This window comes from Eremothecium cymbalariae, chromosome 1 (assembly GCF_000235365.1).
Source record: "Eremothecium cymbalariae DBVPG#7215 chromosome 1, complete sequence".
NCBI classification, from domain to species: Eukaryota; Fungi; Ascomycota; class Saccharomycetes; order Saccharomycetales; family Saccharomycetaceae; genus Eremothecium; species Eremothecium cymbalariae.
In genome coordinates, this window is record NC_016449.1 from 104,082 (window position 1) to 120,120 (window position 16,039).

At 45.4% G+C, this 16,039-nt stretch overlaps 8 protein-coding genes across 8 annotated transcripts; 6 read left to right on the forward strand and 2 right to left on the reverse strand.

The window, feature by feature from the left end:
* Positions 1-522: 522 nt before the first annotated feature.
* Positions 523-819, forward strand: SMT3 (SUMO family protein SMT3; the record flags this gene model as incomplete). Its single annotated transcript, XM_003644084.1, has 1 exon — positions 523-819. One exon carries the CDS (start codon positions 523-525, stop codon positions 817-819), a length of 297 nt encoding a protein of 98 aa, XP_003644132.1.
* A 934-nt stretch (positions 820-1,753) lies between these two features.
* GIN4 (protein kinase GIN4) lies at positions 1,754-5,248 on the forward strand (the record flags this gene model as incomplete). The annotated part of the gene is made up of 1 exon (XM_003644085.1): positions 1,754-5,248. One exon carries the CDS (start codon positions 1,754-1,756, stop codon positions 5,246-5,248), a length of 3,495 nt encoding a protein of 1,164 aa, XP_003644133.1.
* Positions 5,249-5,857: 609 nt separating this feature from the next.
* GMC1 (putative oxidoreductase) lies at positions 5,858-7,552 on the forward strand (the record flags this gene model as incomplete). Its single annotated transcript, XM_003644086.1, has 1 exon — positions 5,858-7,552. One exon carries the CDS (start codon positions 5,858-5,860, stop codon positions 7,550-7,552), a length of 1,695 nt encoding a protein of 564 aa, XP_003644134.1.
* A 942-nt stretch (positions 7,553-8,494) lies between these two features.
* On the forward strand, positions 8,495-11,167 carry Ecym_1060 (PSP1 family protein; the record flags this gene model as incomplete). The annotated part of the gene is made up of 1 exon (XM_003644087.1): positions 8,495-11,167. One exon carries the CDS (start codon positions 8,495-8,497, stop codon positions 11,165-11,167), a length of 2,673 nt encoding a protein of 890 aa, XP_003644135.1.
* A 304-nt stretch (positions 11,168-11,471) lies between these two features.
* Positions 11,472-12,095, reverse strand: Ecym_1061 (YbhB/YbcL family Raf kinase inhibitor-like protein; the record flags this gene model as incomplete). Its single annotated transcript, XM_003644088.1, has 1 exon — positions 11,472-12,095. One exon carries the CDS (start codon positions 12,093-12,095, stop codon positions 11,472-11,474), a length of 624 nt encoding a protein of 207 aa, XP_003644136.1.
* A 310-nt stretch (positions 12,096-12,405) lies between these two features.
* LPP1 (phosphatidate phosphatase LPP1) lies at positions 12,406-13,317 on the forward strand (the record flags this gene model as incomplete). Its single annotated transcript, XM_003644089.1, has 1 exon — positions 12,406-13,317. The coding sequence occupies one exon, from the start codon at positions 12,406-12,408 to the stop codon at positions 13,315-13,317; it is 912 nt and encodes a 303-aa protein (XP_003644137.1).
* A 675-nt stretch (positions 13,318-13,992) lies between these two features.
* Positions 13,993-15,141, forward strand: Ecym_1063 (methionine adenosyltransferase; the record flags this gene model as incomplete). The annotated part of the gene is made up of 1 exon (XM_003644090.1): positions 13,993-15,141. The coding sequence occupies one exon, from the start codon at positions 13,993-13,995 to the stop codon at positions 15,139-15,141; it is 1,149 nt and encodes a 382-aa protein (XP_003644138.1).
* Positions 15,142-15,246: 105 nt separating this feature from the next.
* On the reverse strand, positions 15,247-15,996 carry VTA1 (Vta1p; the record flags this gene model as incomplete). Its single annotated transcript, XM_003644091.1, has 1 exon — positions 15,247-15,996. The coding sequence occupies one exon, from the start codon at positions 15,994-15,996 to the stop codon at positions 15,247-15,249; it is 750 nt and encodes a 249-aa protein (XP_003644139.1).
* Positions 15,997-16,039: the final 43 nt, after the last annotated feature.

Below are 16,039 nucleotides of genomic sequence, written 5' to 3' on the forward strand. Positions count from 1 at the left end.
TTCGCACCTATGAAAACCAACAAAATCTACGAACTATTGCATTGTATTATTACAATTAGGTATTTAACATTATATATTCCCTCAAAAAAAGGCTGCCCATAATTGTGCATTGAACCATCAACTTTCAGAAAAAGGGGGAATATATGATTACACAGATATATTACTATATGCTTTAATACATTTAAGATATTTATTTTCAGTTTTATGAACACAAGTAGTGACATGTACTTAGTGATAGTGAGTGAGTAATCTATCGTCATTCGAACGCTATAGCAACAAATATTTCCAACATCCAGATATCGATTACATAATCTCAAATATCACGTGATAAAAGTTCGTCAAACGTGATATTTGAAAGTTGGGTGGCAAACCGCTGCTTTCTCTCCCTAACAGTAAAACACGCTCTGCTTTGCTAGTAATACAATTCTCTCATCAGGTAGATTAGTGACAAGGCAGATCCAAATCAAGAGCTCGTTTGCCCATAGGAAAAATACCAGGAAGGCAATCTACTTATAAGTCACTATGGCAGAGGAACAAGAGCAAAAGCCGGACGTCAAGCCAGAAACTCACATCAATTTGAAAGTGTCCGATGGCTCTAGTGAGATATACTTCAAGATTAGAAGAACAACACCTCTAAGAAGATTAATGGAAGCTTTTGCGAAGAGACAAGGGAAAGAAATGGACTCATTACGCTTCTTGTATGATGGTGTGCGCATCCAGCCTGATCAATCGCCAGACGATTTGGATATGGAGGATAACGACATCATCGAAGCTCACAGAGAGCAGATCGGCGGCTTCTGGTGTATATATATAAAGTAAATGCAAAATGATAGGAAAAGTAATCGTATATATAATGAATATATCAACCACATGGTGTCCTGTGCTGGCTGTGTTTTTAGTTCCAATCTAATGTGCTGATATCGGACCCTGGAGAGAGGCCTGCCCCTGCTGGTCGATGTTTCTAGAACTAACAGGATTACAGCGCTTTAACAAATGGTACAGCTATCAAACCAAAGGCTTTAGGCTCTGTCAATTCCATTTTAAATGTAGTTCAGGTCTTTAGACGCATTCACTATCTATTATTTCAATATCGTGGTTCAAAAAAAACGCGAAAACCAAAACGAAATAAAAAAAACCATAGCCTACCTAGTCAAACATCGTCACTATCCCCTTGCTAACATTGTAACCATGTAAGCAAGTAGTTATTACAAGATGACTAGACTCTCAATCATGACTCGAAACTATAATTATATGAATTTCCTTTGACGCGTGTTACGTACGATATACCAGAAACGATTCGAGTACACGTACAAATTTCGCATCTTTCTTGTTAAGAATTGACTCAAGGAAGCCACAACGGTATTATTAAGGTTACCTTCTCGAGGCTACAAATAGAAATAGAATTTAGGCAACGAAGGGTTGCATGATCGTGTTTTCACTTAAAAAGTTCGAGAAATCGAATGTAGTAAGGTGTTGTCCTAATCTAGCAAAGAACTAAACACGAAAAAACTTTTTAGTATTAGGAAAACATGCTGGTATCTGTTAAGGAAAGATACGTTTATATGCAAGGCCCAAGATGTGGGAATTACTTGCTGTGGTGGCCTAACTATTACAAAAGAGAGGTAGTATTCTTAACTTGGATTTTGTTTCCTCAATTTTTTTTGAGTTATGGTAGGTAGAAGTAAAGTAATAAAGAGACATTAGGTATTGGATCAGTACGGTAATAATAGTAACAGGAGAGAGTAACATAAGGATGGGTACTAAGGATAATAGTAATGTTACGTCTCTTAAAGGTGGCAGGATTGGGCCATGGATGCTAGGGGAGACTCTTGGAGTTGGTAGTACTGGAAAGGTGTTGATGGCGCAAAATGTGCAAACAGGTCAGATTGCAGCAGTTAAAATTATATCTAAATCTATTTTTAATGCTCAGGGGTCAACTTTTGTAGGGTCGAATGATCCGGACGTTTTACCGTATGGTATTGAACGAGAGATCACGATTATGAAGTTGTTGAACCATCCTAATGTGTTGCGGTTGTATGATGTGTGGGAAACATCAACAGATTTGTATATGGTGTTAGAGTATGTTGAGAAGGGCGAGTTATTTAATTTGCTTATTGAAAGAGGGCCTTTGCCGGAAAATGAGGCTGTGAGGTTTTTCAGGCAGATTATTATAGGTATCTCCTACTGCCATGCTTTAGGGATTGTGCATAGAGATTTGAAGCCGGAGAATCTGTTATTAGATCATAAGTTCAATATCAAACTGGCAGATTTTGGGATGGCTGCATTAGAATCAAAGGACAAGTTGTTGGAAACTTCTTGTGGATCGCCGCATTATGCTGCACCAGAAATTGTATCTGGTTTACCGTATCATGGGTTTGAGAGCGATGTATGGTCGTGTGGTGTAATATTATATGCTTTGTTGACTGGTAGGTTGCCGTTTGATGAAGATGATGGCAATATCAGGAAGTTGTTGTTGAAGGTGCAAAGTGGAGAGTTTGAAATGCCTGATAAAGACGAAATCTCTATAGAGGCACAAGATTTAATAGCAAAAATTTTAACTGTTGATCCAAGTGGAAGGATTAAAACAAGGGAAATATTGAAGCACCCATTGTTAAAAAAGTACCCAAGTATCAAGGACTCAAAGTCTATTAGAAATTTACCTCGTGAAGACACTTATTTGAATCCCCTGGATCACAACGATGGGACAGTTGACCGTACAATCTTAAAGAATTTAGTGGTGTTGTGGCATGGAAGGGATGAGAATGAAATAGTAATGAAGTTGAATGAACAAGGACCTAATTTAGAGAAGACCTTCTATGCTTTGTTACATCGCTTTAAATATGAGAATGAGCAGCAGCAACTAAAGCAACAACAAATTGCGAAAAGAATCTCATCCGCTTCTTCTTCCCCACAAAGAAATATAGTGAAATCTTCTTCGCGGAGATCTATCAATCAAATTCTTGTTACTCCGAAGAAGAAAAGAAGCTCGGGAATTAATGTTTCGTCAGCCCATAAACGACCGGTGTCTATTCAAAAGTGGGGGGAGATTGGCGGCGGAAACAATGGGTTGATTTCACCTTCAAAGAAGAGGTCTCTATCTAACAGGAAACTTTCTGCAATTTTAAATACTCCATCATCTTCTCCGTCAAGGAAGAGGATGTCAATAGCCCAGGATGCTCCACCAATGCCTACCTCTGTACTACGTGACTACAATAAGCGCGCGTCGAGAAACAGTAAGAGATTTTCCTTTTTACCTTCGATTAAAAGACAATCAATTACCAGTAAGATCATTGCGACATATGCCAAATTATCCGAGGACAATGATTGGGAATATATTGACAAAGAGGCCAAGAGAACTAGTTCTGATTTCGCAACTTTAATTGATAATATTTTCGAACACGAAAAGTACGAACAGATCAGAAGAGAGAAGGAAGGACTAGAGAGGAAAGTAAGGGAAGCAAAGGCGAGAGAAGCTCGTGAACGCAAGGAACGCGAAGAACGTAAGCAGCGAGAGGAACGTGAGAGAGAAGAACGCAGAGCTCTCGAACGTAAGGAACAGGAAGCTCGTGAGCGCGAGGAAATGGAGGATGAAGAGCAGCTTAGACTGGAAGAAGATGAACAAGAGATCTTGAGGCAAGAAGAGCTACAAAGAAGTCTCGAAGATGAAGTGGCTAAGTTAAGGGCTGAACTTGAGGAAACACGTGTGGAGCAACAGCTCAATTCTATGAGTAAAAACCAAGTAGCTCGCCGTTCTGTTTCTGAACCCCACAAGAGACACTCTTCCACTAGCAAAAGAGACTCATTGCTTGCATTGCAATACAGTATTAATACAGTTTTAAACAAGCGTGCAGTTTCAGTCCAAACTAGGCCAATCTCTAGATTAGATCCTGGAATCATGGCGCAGGAAGTTGCTCATGAACTAGATTATGATGATGAGGAGATCTTGAGTGAAAGGACATTGAGAAGAGAGAAGACTATATTAGAAACTATAAGAAGGTCTAACTTTTTGGGATCACAATTTGACATTCACAAGGAATTGAAAAATGCGAAAAAGGAAAAAATCGAGAAAGCTAAGAAACGTAAGCAACTAAACAGGAAGTTACCAGATAGAATATCTTATCATGATCAAAGATTTGTATCCGATGGTACTACTATTACTTCTGCACATGATGGCTATGATACAACATCACTTACGAGACATACAACTGTTGGCGTATTGCGTGATGATGAATCTGAACCAAAAAAGTTATCTGAAGTTAGGATTCCAGAAGTCACTCGACGTTCCAGACATTTAAGTGCCTCTAGCAAGCGGTTTTCAGTTCTTTCAATGTATTCGACAATGACTTCGTATACTAATTTGGCGGATTTCATGAAAAGCGATGTTCAATTAAAGCCTTTAAATGACACTGCTAGTTCAAAAGTTACTCAGCAACCTGAATTCATGTTTGAAAGCACAATTGACAATGTTGAAAGAATATCTTCAAATGATAATTCACACATTAGTTCGATGGAGGCGCCTAACAACACGGTTATAAAATTGAATTATGCAGACAGATTCTATAAGCCCGTTGAAGTCATTGAATTGGACGATACGGATAACACACAACCTGATACCGAAGAAGATATTACCAAGGTTAAACTACCCGCTTTACCACCTTTGGAAAAGTTAAACAAATCTCCGAATGGCTTAGGTATTTACCAGCATTCATCCCCAAGAGAAGACTTTAAACATGCAGTCAGATCGGTGACTCCAAACGAAAACAAAGAAAACGAAGATCCAGCTGGCACGACTCAACAAAAAGCACCTCTAACCTCCGTGGGGAAAGAACTCGGCATTCGGGAGCCTTTGACAGACCTTGCGCAGCAGGGAGTTCCTAAAAAGAGGCCATCCTTTTTTAGGAAGTTTTCCAAAGAAAAGATAAAACCTGAATATGATTACCAACTTGATACAACTGTTAATAATACGAAGATGTTTAGGGCTTTAGATAAGCTGCTCAATGGCTGGACCAGTTATGGATTAAAACAAGTGAGAAGCAGCCCTTCTGTATCTATGATCACTGGAAAGCTATCAAGTGATAATATATTATCTCTGAGGTCCACTGCGTTTCAAGTCGTTGTGGCTGGTTCAAATCACGGATCGAGTGTTAGATTTACAAAGAAATCAGGCTCCAAAAAGACATTTGCTAGATTAGTCAATGAAATCGAGAAGATACTGGAGAAGGAAAAAGTTTTAATTTCAACCAACTAAAAGCTGTTTTATCTTCCAATTTTTCCTGGAGATATTGGAAGGAAGAATAAGTAGATGTAGGATTCACTTTAGAGGCATCCTTAAATTCAACAGGTGTCTGTAGGCCATGCACAGATAAAAAAACTAGTCTTCGGACATTATGTGTAATCTTTATTGTTAAATTTAGTAACAGAAAACTTGTTAAAATGGAATTGACCTTGTAATTATCATTCGATAAATTACTTCAGATTTGATCTGCATTTATCATGTAACATATATTCAGTATTACATCATCTTTGTACTTGGAAGGAGTGCGGCCATCTCGGAGGAACCATCAGTCATATTTCTGCAGACGCGGAAAAGAAAACAATTAACCAATATAACCGTTGTAAGGCATACATATGCAAGATATATGGCGCACTGCGCAAAATGCTGCTTACCATGGGAAGGGATTATCCGATATAGTTTCTTGAAATGTAGGTATTCTCTGGTTTCCTGTCAGAGGTTATATAGTGAGGTCCTCTGACCGTCGGTATCGAGGTACGGTTCTTGCTTCTAGTTATTCAGATTGAAGCTACAGCAAGGCTACACAGTCACAGTACAGTGTAGTAGCTGCAAGGAACTTATAATATGACATACAGAATATTATCTAGGATTTTACTTCTTTGCAGTTTGTTACGCTACGTTTCTGGTTCTCATATACTGGAGCTGGATATTGAGAACATTGAATATGCCAGCGATAAGACCAAGAAGCAGATTATTTCCATAAATGGTTCCAATAGTACAATCGGTCCCACATTGAGGTTCCATTCGGGCGACAAAGTGAATATGCTAGTTAAGAACAATCTTCACGACCCTACAAGTATTCATCTTCATGGTGTACTCTTGGCCAATTTACCTGATAGTGAAGGGGGAATTTCTAACAGACAGGATGGTGTGCCTGGGGTCACACAAAGTGCTATTATGCCAGGATATTCCTATTGGTACAACTTCACAATTCTTGAATCTACATGTGGAACCTTTTGGTATCATTCGCACCATGAATCTCAATATGGTGACGGTTTACGAGGTGCAATGATTGTGGATTGTGAAGAATACGATAATCATGTCAGAAGCGTCACCAATAACATGCCCGTGCAAGAGGAACTAATAACATTGAGCGACTGGTTCAACAAAGGTACTGAAGAAATCTTAGAAAGCTACATGAGTCAGCATCTAAGTTTGGATCCTGATCAAGATGATACATTGTTTAACGGTTCTCTCGAAGACGGTATCAAGTTGAGCATCAAAAATTCTGAAACAAAATACCTCCTTCTTCGACTTATTAACATGGCTACAGGGAACGCTCAAGTTTTCCACATTGAGAACCACAACCTCACAATAATTGAAGCGGATGGTATCTTAACGAAACCTTACACTATTCGTACCTTGACGGTGGCCGTGGGTCAAAGGTATACTGTGCTAGTGAAGCTGGATCCCTCGTTAGGTAACTCCAAGATATTCCATGCCTCCGGAAGCTGCGCTATAATCTTTAACCCCTTTAAAGTCAAGCGCCATTGGCTGTCTTACGATGATAACGGTGATTTCGACAGTTTCTGCTTACTGCCGCTTGTCTCGACTCTTCCAGATTATACAGACCTTGAACTTTATGACAAACTGAACCCAATCAACCATCCCCTTCTCCCACCCCCCACAGAGCAACTCTTCATGGATTACAGTTATGATATTCCCAAAAATACTTTCCTAATAAACGGCACTAAAATGAGCGATGTCGTAGACCACAGTGATCCTGAACACATTCTACTCCAAGGATTTGTCTACAAACAACCACCGATCAAACTACCGTATAACACAATAATAGAGATCGCCCTCAACAGTAATTTCGAACCGTTCTCACATCCTTGGCATCTCCACGGACACTCCGTCCAACTAGTTTCTATTGGTGATCCCCACTCCGGGCCCCTCCACTGGTACGATAAAAAGTCCACTGCAATGAAGAAGTATCTCAGTGACTTAAAACGTTGGGAAACAACCAACACTGTCCCTGTAGTAAGAGATACTTTCACAATCCCAGAAAACTCCTACGCCGTAATGCGTTTCAAAACAGACAACCCTGGTTTCTGGGTCCTCCATTGCCATGTAGAATGGCACATGCTCAAAGGCTTGGGTACAGTGCTCTCCGAAGGCGTCGACTCAATCAATATCCAACAATTACCCGCTTCTTTCCAATCCTCGCCCCCACCAATAACTGCAAACAACTCTAATAATACCAACAACCATCCCAATAAAACTACTCTACAGCCCCAGAAGCGACACACACTCTGATCCACCACACATAACAACATCCCAAAAAATTACGTTGCCATCGGCAACAGCAAACAACATCCTCGAGCTATATTACCATTACATAATGCCCATTCTTCCCTCCCCTCCCTCTTATATAGCCATTTCCTTCTATAGTTCCCTCATTCACACATTATCCCAAAAAGAAAACCCCACCCACATCTTCTGCTTCGACAACAGCGTCCCAAACACCCCAACCAACAGGGGGATGCATCCACCCCCTCCCATGCAATCCCACCTTGCACAACGACCTCTTCCAGCACCCTACACCTACACCTACATCTACACACTATACTTGCACACCTATACAATCGAAAAACAACCAAAACCCACACAGAGAAAACAAACCCCGTCACCCCAGAAAAAAAGAAGGGATGCAAACCAAGAGAACGAAATCTGACACCTTCTAGGGTGTAGGTTTTTGTGCTTTTTGTTCTTGTTCTTGTTCTTGTTCTTGTTCTTGCTTCAACAGCTTTCTTCGTGAGATTTCTTAAAATCATGAAAATGTGGGTTACCCGTAGTTCCCCCTTCTTTTGGGGAAACAACAGACTGAAACTTAAAAAGGCTTGTTTTACAGTGGCAAATACAAGTTGGAAAGACAAGTATATACGGTTATATAGGTTTGGAAAAGGCAGTAGAGGATTGGCAGCTAGAGATATAGAAAAGTGAGCGTGTGTGAATGAGCAGAGAGGTAGATTAGATAGAAGAGACGAAGAAAAAGTGAGTATTTTGGATAGAACAAGAGGGAGAGAAAGTGCAACTGCAAAGTGAAAGTGGAATTGGAATTGGAATTGGACGGCTAAGAGTGGAGAGATTTTGGACAAAGACGACGGACAATATATATAACGGGGAGAGAAATTTTAAGTTAACGAGCAAGTTCGTAGGAGCGATATAGACCCATAGAGATAAAAAGAAAAAAGTGTAATGAGCGACTTGCCAAGTTTGAATAGTACGACGTCGTTGTCGGATAATGTTGCGTTGCGGAATTACTACGATAATTTGCTTTTTAGGAATAGTAGTGGAAAGTCGCTTACTGATCTTCCAAAGAAGATGAATGAGGAGAGTTCAGTGGGGGGAGGGGAACATGAGGAAGGGAGGCCAAAGCTTGATTTTATTAATGGCTTTAGGAAAACCAGTTATTGTGGGGCGGGGTCAGATGTGTCTTTTGGGGGGGGTTCAGTTTTGAATAATAATAGTAATAACAACAATAGTGTGGGGAGTGATTCGAGTTCGAATTCCAGGCCAGGGACAGGTGGGCCCGGTTCTTATCGTGCGTCGACTCTGGATAGTCGGATGCAGTCTCAGCAGCAGCAAGGTACATTGCATCGTGCGCAGCATAAGCAACACCAGATCTTCAGTTTGGGAGCAGGTTATGAGACGCTTCCAGAGACTGGAAGTATTGCGTATTCGCCTGCGCAGTTACAATTCCCTTACCAGTCGATTGGTGGGATGGTTCTGCCCCAAGGGCCACAGCTTCCATCTGGAGATGGTGGTCTTGGTTCAGTGGGGCTTGGCACCAACAGTATGGGAGTACCTGGCTTCTATAACACGTTTATTCAACCAGCGATGCCTAGTAGTGCGACATTGTCGCCTGTGACCAGTGCTGGCAATAGTGTTTTGGGGGGTTATGTGTCGCAAGATGGGCATGGGTTTGCTTCTACCAGGCGCTCATCATATATTTCGGATCAGTTGATCCATGGACAGCAGTTCCAGCATATGTATGATGCTGGCTTCTCTCCGAGCAATATGTTGGGCCAACAACAGCAGCAGTCGTCACCACAACAACAACAACAACAGCAGCAGCAGCAGCAACAGCAACAACAACAACAGCAGCAGCAGAAGCAGCAGCAGCAACAGCAGCAGCAGCAACAACAACAGCAACAGCAACAGCAACAGCAACAGCGCCATATTCACCAGAAACAACAGCCACCGCCACTACCTAAGATACAAACAACGCAAAAGAGTAAGGGTTTATATCCGCAGAAGCATGCTAGCGTGCCTCAAATCAACTATACGTCAAGTGGCGGTGGTACTCCTACTAGTGCTGGAGATGTTGCGAACGTCAGCAATAAAACTATGGAACAGCAAAGTGGCAACTTTCCTCTCGACAATGGACTGGTGCTGTCTAATGGGCAGATCATCTCTTCACCTGATTTACGACAGCTGTATCGTAGTAGCAGTGGGCACTATTTTTCTGCTCAGGAATGTTTCAAGTTTATAAATGAGCTCAAAGGTATCTTGCTTGGCGATACGTCGGCATCCACGGGGTCGAGTACGCCATCCCAGCGTGAAACGATTTTGAAGTTTGTGGGGTTTTTAAAGAGTTGCAACTTGAATTACAATCCACAGTCTGATGCTTTTGTTTCAAGCAACCAACACAGACGTTCTTCTGCAAGTTCTTACCTCCATTACAAGACCTTAGTACTTGTAGCGTTGAAGAATGGCAAGTTGGAACTTCTTTCACTCCCACAATCGACTAATCTGAACATGACTCGTGAAGATCTTGTGATCATTGATGGTGATCGTGGCAAAGACCTGGCTATGGTTGTTGAACCGAAAGTTGATATTGATCTCGCGTTGTTCATCAATTTTTTGAAGAAAAAGATCCACTTTGATTCTCTTATAACTGCTGTAGATCAGCATTACCCTAACGAACGTTTCATACAAGCTTTAATGGATAGTACCAATAATGGTTCTGGTAAGGACGAGCTTAACCATAAGTTGTATGATGTGATTGAGCTCACTCAGTTAATTATCCCAAGCAAGCAGGTGTTGAGGTTTGCAACACCTTGGGAAGTGTCCACCAACTTACACAACAAGTTCCAAGATGAGTTAAAGGCGCTGCATATTGCTCAATTGAAGTTGAAATTCCTGAACAACGGGGCAACTGCCGTCAGTACTGGAAGCACTGTCGGCGGTGCCAATAATAACAGCGATAGCAGCGGCAACAGCGATAGCAGCGGCAACAGCGATAGCAGCGGCAACAGCGATAGTAGCGGCAACAGCGATAGTAGCGTCAACAGTGGTAATGGCAGTAGCGGTGCTACTACTGTTGCCTCTGCAATGAATGCTGGAGCCGATATTGGGGGCAGCAGCATCGCCACGAGCAGTAATAACAGTGCTGCTCTCTGCAAAAATAGCGGCAGTACTCCTACGCCCACTAACCCTACCACAACCACCACAACTATATCACCCTCATCGTCCTCAAATACAGCGAGCAGCGCCCACACTAAGTCCCTGAACATCAAGATACTGAACGCCGAGTTTCAGTTCGACCGCAAGAAGTTAACCTTCTACTACGTGTGCCAGGAGCGCAACGACTTCCGGGAGCTGATTAAAGAGCTGTTTAAGTTTTACAAAACTAGGATATGGCTGTGCGCAATACCCAACAATTTACTCATCGACAAGAAATACTATGATGAACACAAAAAGGAGTGGGCTATGTACCAAAAAATGATGAAACATTACTCTACTGACGACCTGGTCGATTCAAACGTTCAAGGTGGTTTTATTGTTGCTCCACCCTTGCACGAGATTGAACTAGACAATTTCCAACTTGGGGTTTACAAAGAACTAGTCGCCAACATGTTTCCTTAGTTTGCCTGCCTGTCTCCGTAGTTCTCCTGTCCCAAGCTGTCTCCAGGTTTGGTCACCGTTCTTCAAATTTTTATTATTATTATACGCGTTTTACCTTTTATGCCCTGAATTTTATTTTTATTTTAATCTTTACTCGACCATCGCCCAAGACACCTTCCTAAACTCTTATAAATCTCATACATACTATATAAACATACACAGATAAAGAAACAAACAAACGGGTTTCCAAACTCTCGGCCCATGCACATCATGTATTATATATATACCAATTAAAAACACCAGCAGGCTGTATACATAGTATCCTTCACCTCGACTCAGCAAGGAAAAAGTTGACCGCCATCAACTCAAGATTCTTCTCCCCGGCCCACCGATCTACCCCCACGGGAGGTTCCACATCCGTCCAGCCCCAGTTCTTGCGCGAACTGCTGGCAGCCACCACATCCTCCTGCGTGAGCCACCGGCCCTCCGGCTGCTTATACAACAACCACACGTATCTGTGTGGCCCAGTGCCGGCCGGTGGGCCCGGCCCCAAATACTTGACCAACACGTCCCCTTCACCAATACCATATGAAACCCCGTCATCGCTGCTCAACCGAACATTCCCCTGAATATAGTGACAATACTCTGACCACTGATGATCCTTCCTAGATGGCGCATCTGGATCCGTCATCACCACAGTAAACAGATCCTCCTTCTTGATACTATCCTCCTTATCCGCCACAAAAAGTATGGAAGGAACCTCCTGCGTTTGCGAAACCTCTAGAGTATTCCCAAGAGTGACCGGTAAAGAAGAACCTTCACTACGGTACTCCAAGACAAGATGGCCTTTCGATTCGAACGACGAAGCGGAGACAAGAACATCTGGAAGGATGCCATGTTCCGTGAGTGCTTGAGCGGTTCCCGCTTTGATGTTTATTGCACGGTTCATTGCTTTGTTTATCGTCAGAGTGTTGTGACAAGAGAAGAGAAGAGGAGGGAGAAAAGGGGGGAATCTTTTAATGAAACAAGTCAGGTGCCACTCCGGACAGCCAGCATGTGTCCTGGACAGACGGGGTGCCACTCGGCGGGGGTACACCCCCGCCGAGTGGCACCCCGTCCGCCGCCCGCGTGGGCCGCGGACGAGCTCGTCCGGCCAAGTCCTCTTCCATCAGCTCTGCCAACTTCCATATTCGATTAGCCCCTACAAAGACAAGCAAACGCAAAGCATACACATCATACAAAGTCCCTGTGACTGCAAAATGATCGACAGAATAAGGCCTATATTCGACAGAAAACAATACGTCTACCTTAAGCAGTTTTCATGGCATTACCTAATGATCTTTACTGGGCTGGGTGTGCTAGTGGCAACTGAACTGCTCCTTCCGCCCCGTGTTTCACGTCCGTTCCGACTAGATGACGCCCGCATTTCCAAGCCTTATAAAGAAAACGAGATTGTTCCCAATTCCCTTTGTATCTTGCTCTCAGCGGGTTTGCCCATGGTGGTTGTGTTTGCCGTGTGCGTCGCGAAACGGCGGTCGTGGTCATGTGACAGCGTGCCGCTACCCTTGCCCGTCTCCGTGCGCCGCGGCAGCGGCGCCAGAAGCGCAGCTGCTGGTGCCAGCGCCAACGCCGCCACCGCCGGCCCTACCAGCACCGCCACCGCCACCATCCAAGCACCCCTCAACAGCAGCTGGCTAGCCATCACCGATCCCGCACTCCACATATTCCACTGCAACATGGTGCATCTCTGGCTCAGCATTAGCCTAATGGCCCCCATTACGAGCATACTAAAAATTATGATCGGCAACCAAAGACCGGACTTTCTAGCCCGTTGTCAGCCGTCCGCCGGGGGCGCCGCCCCCGGCGCCGGCGACTTGCTGGGTTTTCATTCATGCACAAACAAAAACCTCGCAATACTATACGAAGGCTACAAATCTACACCAAGTGGGCACAGCAGCTTCATCGCCTGCGGCATGGCCTTCCTATTCCAGTGGCTATCACGCTACCTGCCCACCAGGCGCCGCTGGCTGCCCCAGTTCTGGTGCATCCTGCTCGCACTGGTCGTGATGTATTCCCGCGTGCTGGACGGCCGCCACCACTGGTACGACGTGATTTCCGGCGCAATCATAGGTCTGGGCTCCCATGTGCTAGTCTCAGCGACGGTGTTATAGATCCGCACCGCCCGCACGCACTGCTGTATAAAAATCTCTGTAATATAGTAGCATAGTAGCATATATAATGAAATAACAACGTATTACACGCCGCCAGATCTTTCCACCGTCCACTGTGGCTGCGCTTCACGTGACATCGCGCCGAACACAAAACTGTGGCCCCACAGCCGTATACAGACAAAGGCGGGCGGCATGCAGGTATAAGATAAAAAAACAACCACAGTTTTTCTTCCGTAGCCTGCCTGCTCTGCACCAATTTGTTTTGTGGTTGGCTAGATGTCCATGTGCTTCTCTCTCTCTCTTCCCACAATACCCACTCTCGAACGAACTACTTCCTCCAGTGCGTCCATAGCATATAAATAGGCTTTTGCTTTTGTGGCAGAAGATCCTCCCATTATAATATAAGACAAGGCCCGCATTTCCCTTGGAGCAAGCAAGGAAAAAGAAAAAAAGCAAAAACTATCGCTAGTTTCATTTCTGCATCCACACCACACTACCCTCTGTCACCAGTACTGGAACCCTCCCGATTCTTTTACTGCGCTCCCTTTTTTTCCAGCTTACACACCGTCTGCACACCTTTTGATCGATATCCAGGTACCGACCACTCTGACTAGTGCTCGATCCGCCGTCCATCAAAAAAGAAAGGACCTAACCGCTGTTTTCCGCATACCCACAATGGGCAAGAGATTTTTGTTTACGTCCGAGTCTGTGGGCGAGGGCCATCCGGACAAGATCTGCGACCAGGTCTCGGATGCCATCCTCGACGCCTGTCTCCGTGAGGACCCGCTCTCCAAGGTGGCGTGCGAGACCGCCGCCAAAACAGGCATGATCATGGTGTTCGGCGAAATCACCACTAACGCCAAACTAGACTACCAGCAGATCGTCAGAGACACCGTGCAACAGATCGGCTACGACAGCTCCGAAAAGGGCTTTGACTACAAAACCTGCAACGTGTTGGTGGCCATAGAGCAGCAGTCGCCAGACATCGCGCAGGGCTTGCATTACGAGAAGGCGCTAGAGGATCTCGGAGCAGGAGACCAGGGCATCATGTTTGGGTACGCCACAGACGAGACCCCAGAGGGCTTGCCGCTAACCATTTTGTTGGCTCATAGACTAAACATGGCCATGGCGGATGCCCGTAGGGACGGTTCTTTGGAGTGGCTCAGACCGGACACCAAGACACAGGTCACCGTTGAGTACGAGGAGGACAATGGCCGCTGGGTGCCGCTCCGCATTGACACCATTGTCCTTTCTGCGCAGCATTCTGAGGACATCTCCACGGAGGATCTCAGGGCGGCTATCCGCACCCACATCATCGGCAAGGTGATTCCTGCGCACATGTTGGACGCCCAGACCAAGTACTACATCCAGCCCTCGGGCCGCTTTGTGATTGGTGGGCCGCAGGGAGACGCGGGCTTGACTGGGCGTAAGATTATCGTCGACGCGTACGGCGGCGCTGCCGCGGTTGGTGGCGGCGCGTTTTCCGGCAAGGACTACTCCAAGGTGGACCGCTCGGCGGCTTACGCCGCCAGATGGGTGGCCAAGTCGTTGTTAGCCGCCGGGTTATGTAAGCGGGTGCAGGTTGAGTTTTCCTATGCGATCGGAATTGCGGAGCCGTTGTCGATCCACGTGGAGACGTTTGGAACGGCTGACCGTTCGGACGACGAGATAATCCAGATCATCAAGGACAACTTCGATTTGCGGCCTGGTGTGTTGGTGAAGGAGTTGGATCTTGCCAAGCCCATCTATCTCCCCACGGCGTCGTATGGTCATTTCACGAACCAGGAGTATTCGTGGGAGAAGCCCAAGGCGCTAAAGTTCTGAGTTTGCCACGGACGCTTGTGTGTATATATACATATAATATATATATCTTATTGCAATAATGATATTTTTTGTGTGTAGAGCGATGAGCTGGGGCGACGGGGGCTGCTAGAGGGTGTTGAGCAGCGCGAGTGCGGCCTGCAGCTCCGCTTTGGCCGTGGGGATGTCGTCGTAGTTGAGGGCGCTGATGGCGTATTTGGCCAGTTTTTGGACTTGGGATATTTTCTGTTCTTGGTCGAGGACTGCTTGCATGTTGGGGGCGGCGGCAGCAGCAGCGGGGCTGCTGCTGGGGCTGCTGCTCATGGGTTGCTCCTCATCAACAAACACTGGAGGTCCCTGGTCATCCGCGACCTCCGGTGCCAGAGGCGCCAGAGGCGCCTCTGGCTTCCCCCTCGCCAAGGTGTACTTCACATGCTTGACCCGCCGCTGGCACTCCGCACGCTCCTGCTCAGAGAGAACGTCCTCGTCGTGCGACCAGAGATGCAGAATACACTGCAACAAGTCCATGCTGCACCACAGCCCCGTGCGCACGTCCTCCGTGTGGCCGAGAAGACTCAGCTTCTCGAGGATCCCGTTGTGCATCTTCAACGCAAAGTTCAAAACAACCGTCTTCGCCTTCTGCTGGTCCTCGATCAGCGCCAGCACCGCCGCCTCGCCGACAGCCTCCCTCTTGAACAGCTCCACCTGGTCCAACAGCTGCGCAGCTACGCTGCGCACCTCCTGTTCGCCCCTCTCCGACAGAATCTTCTCCACAGTATACAGCTTCATGTAGTACGCGACTATCGGCATAGCCCTTTCCAAATCGTTGCACCACCTCTGCAGCCTCGCGATACCTGCTGTGTTCTTGCTCTTTCCCATGGCTTGCACAAGAACCCGCCACGCCGTCGTTGTACTTGCTGCG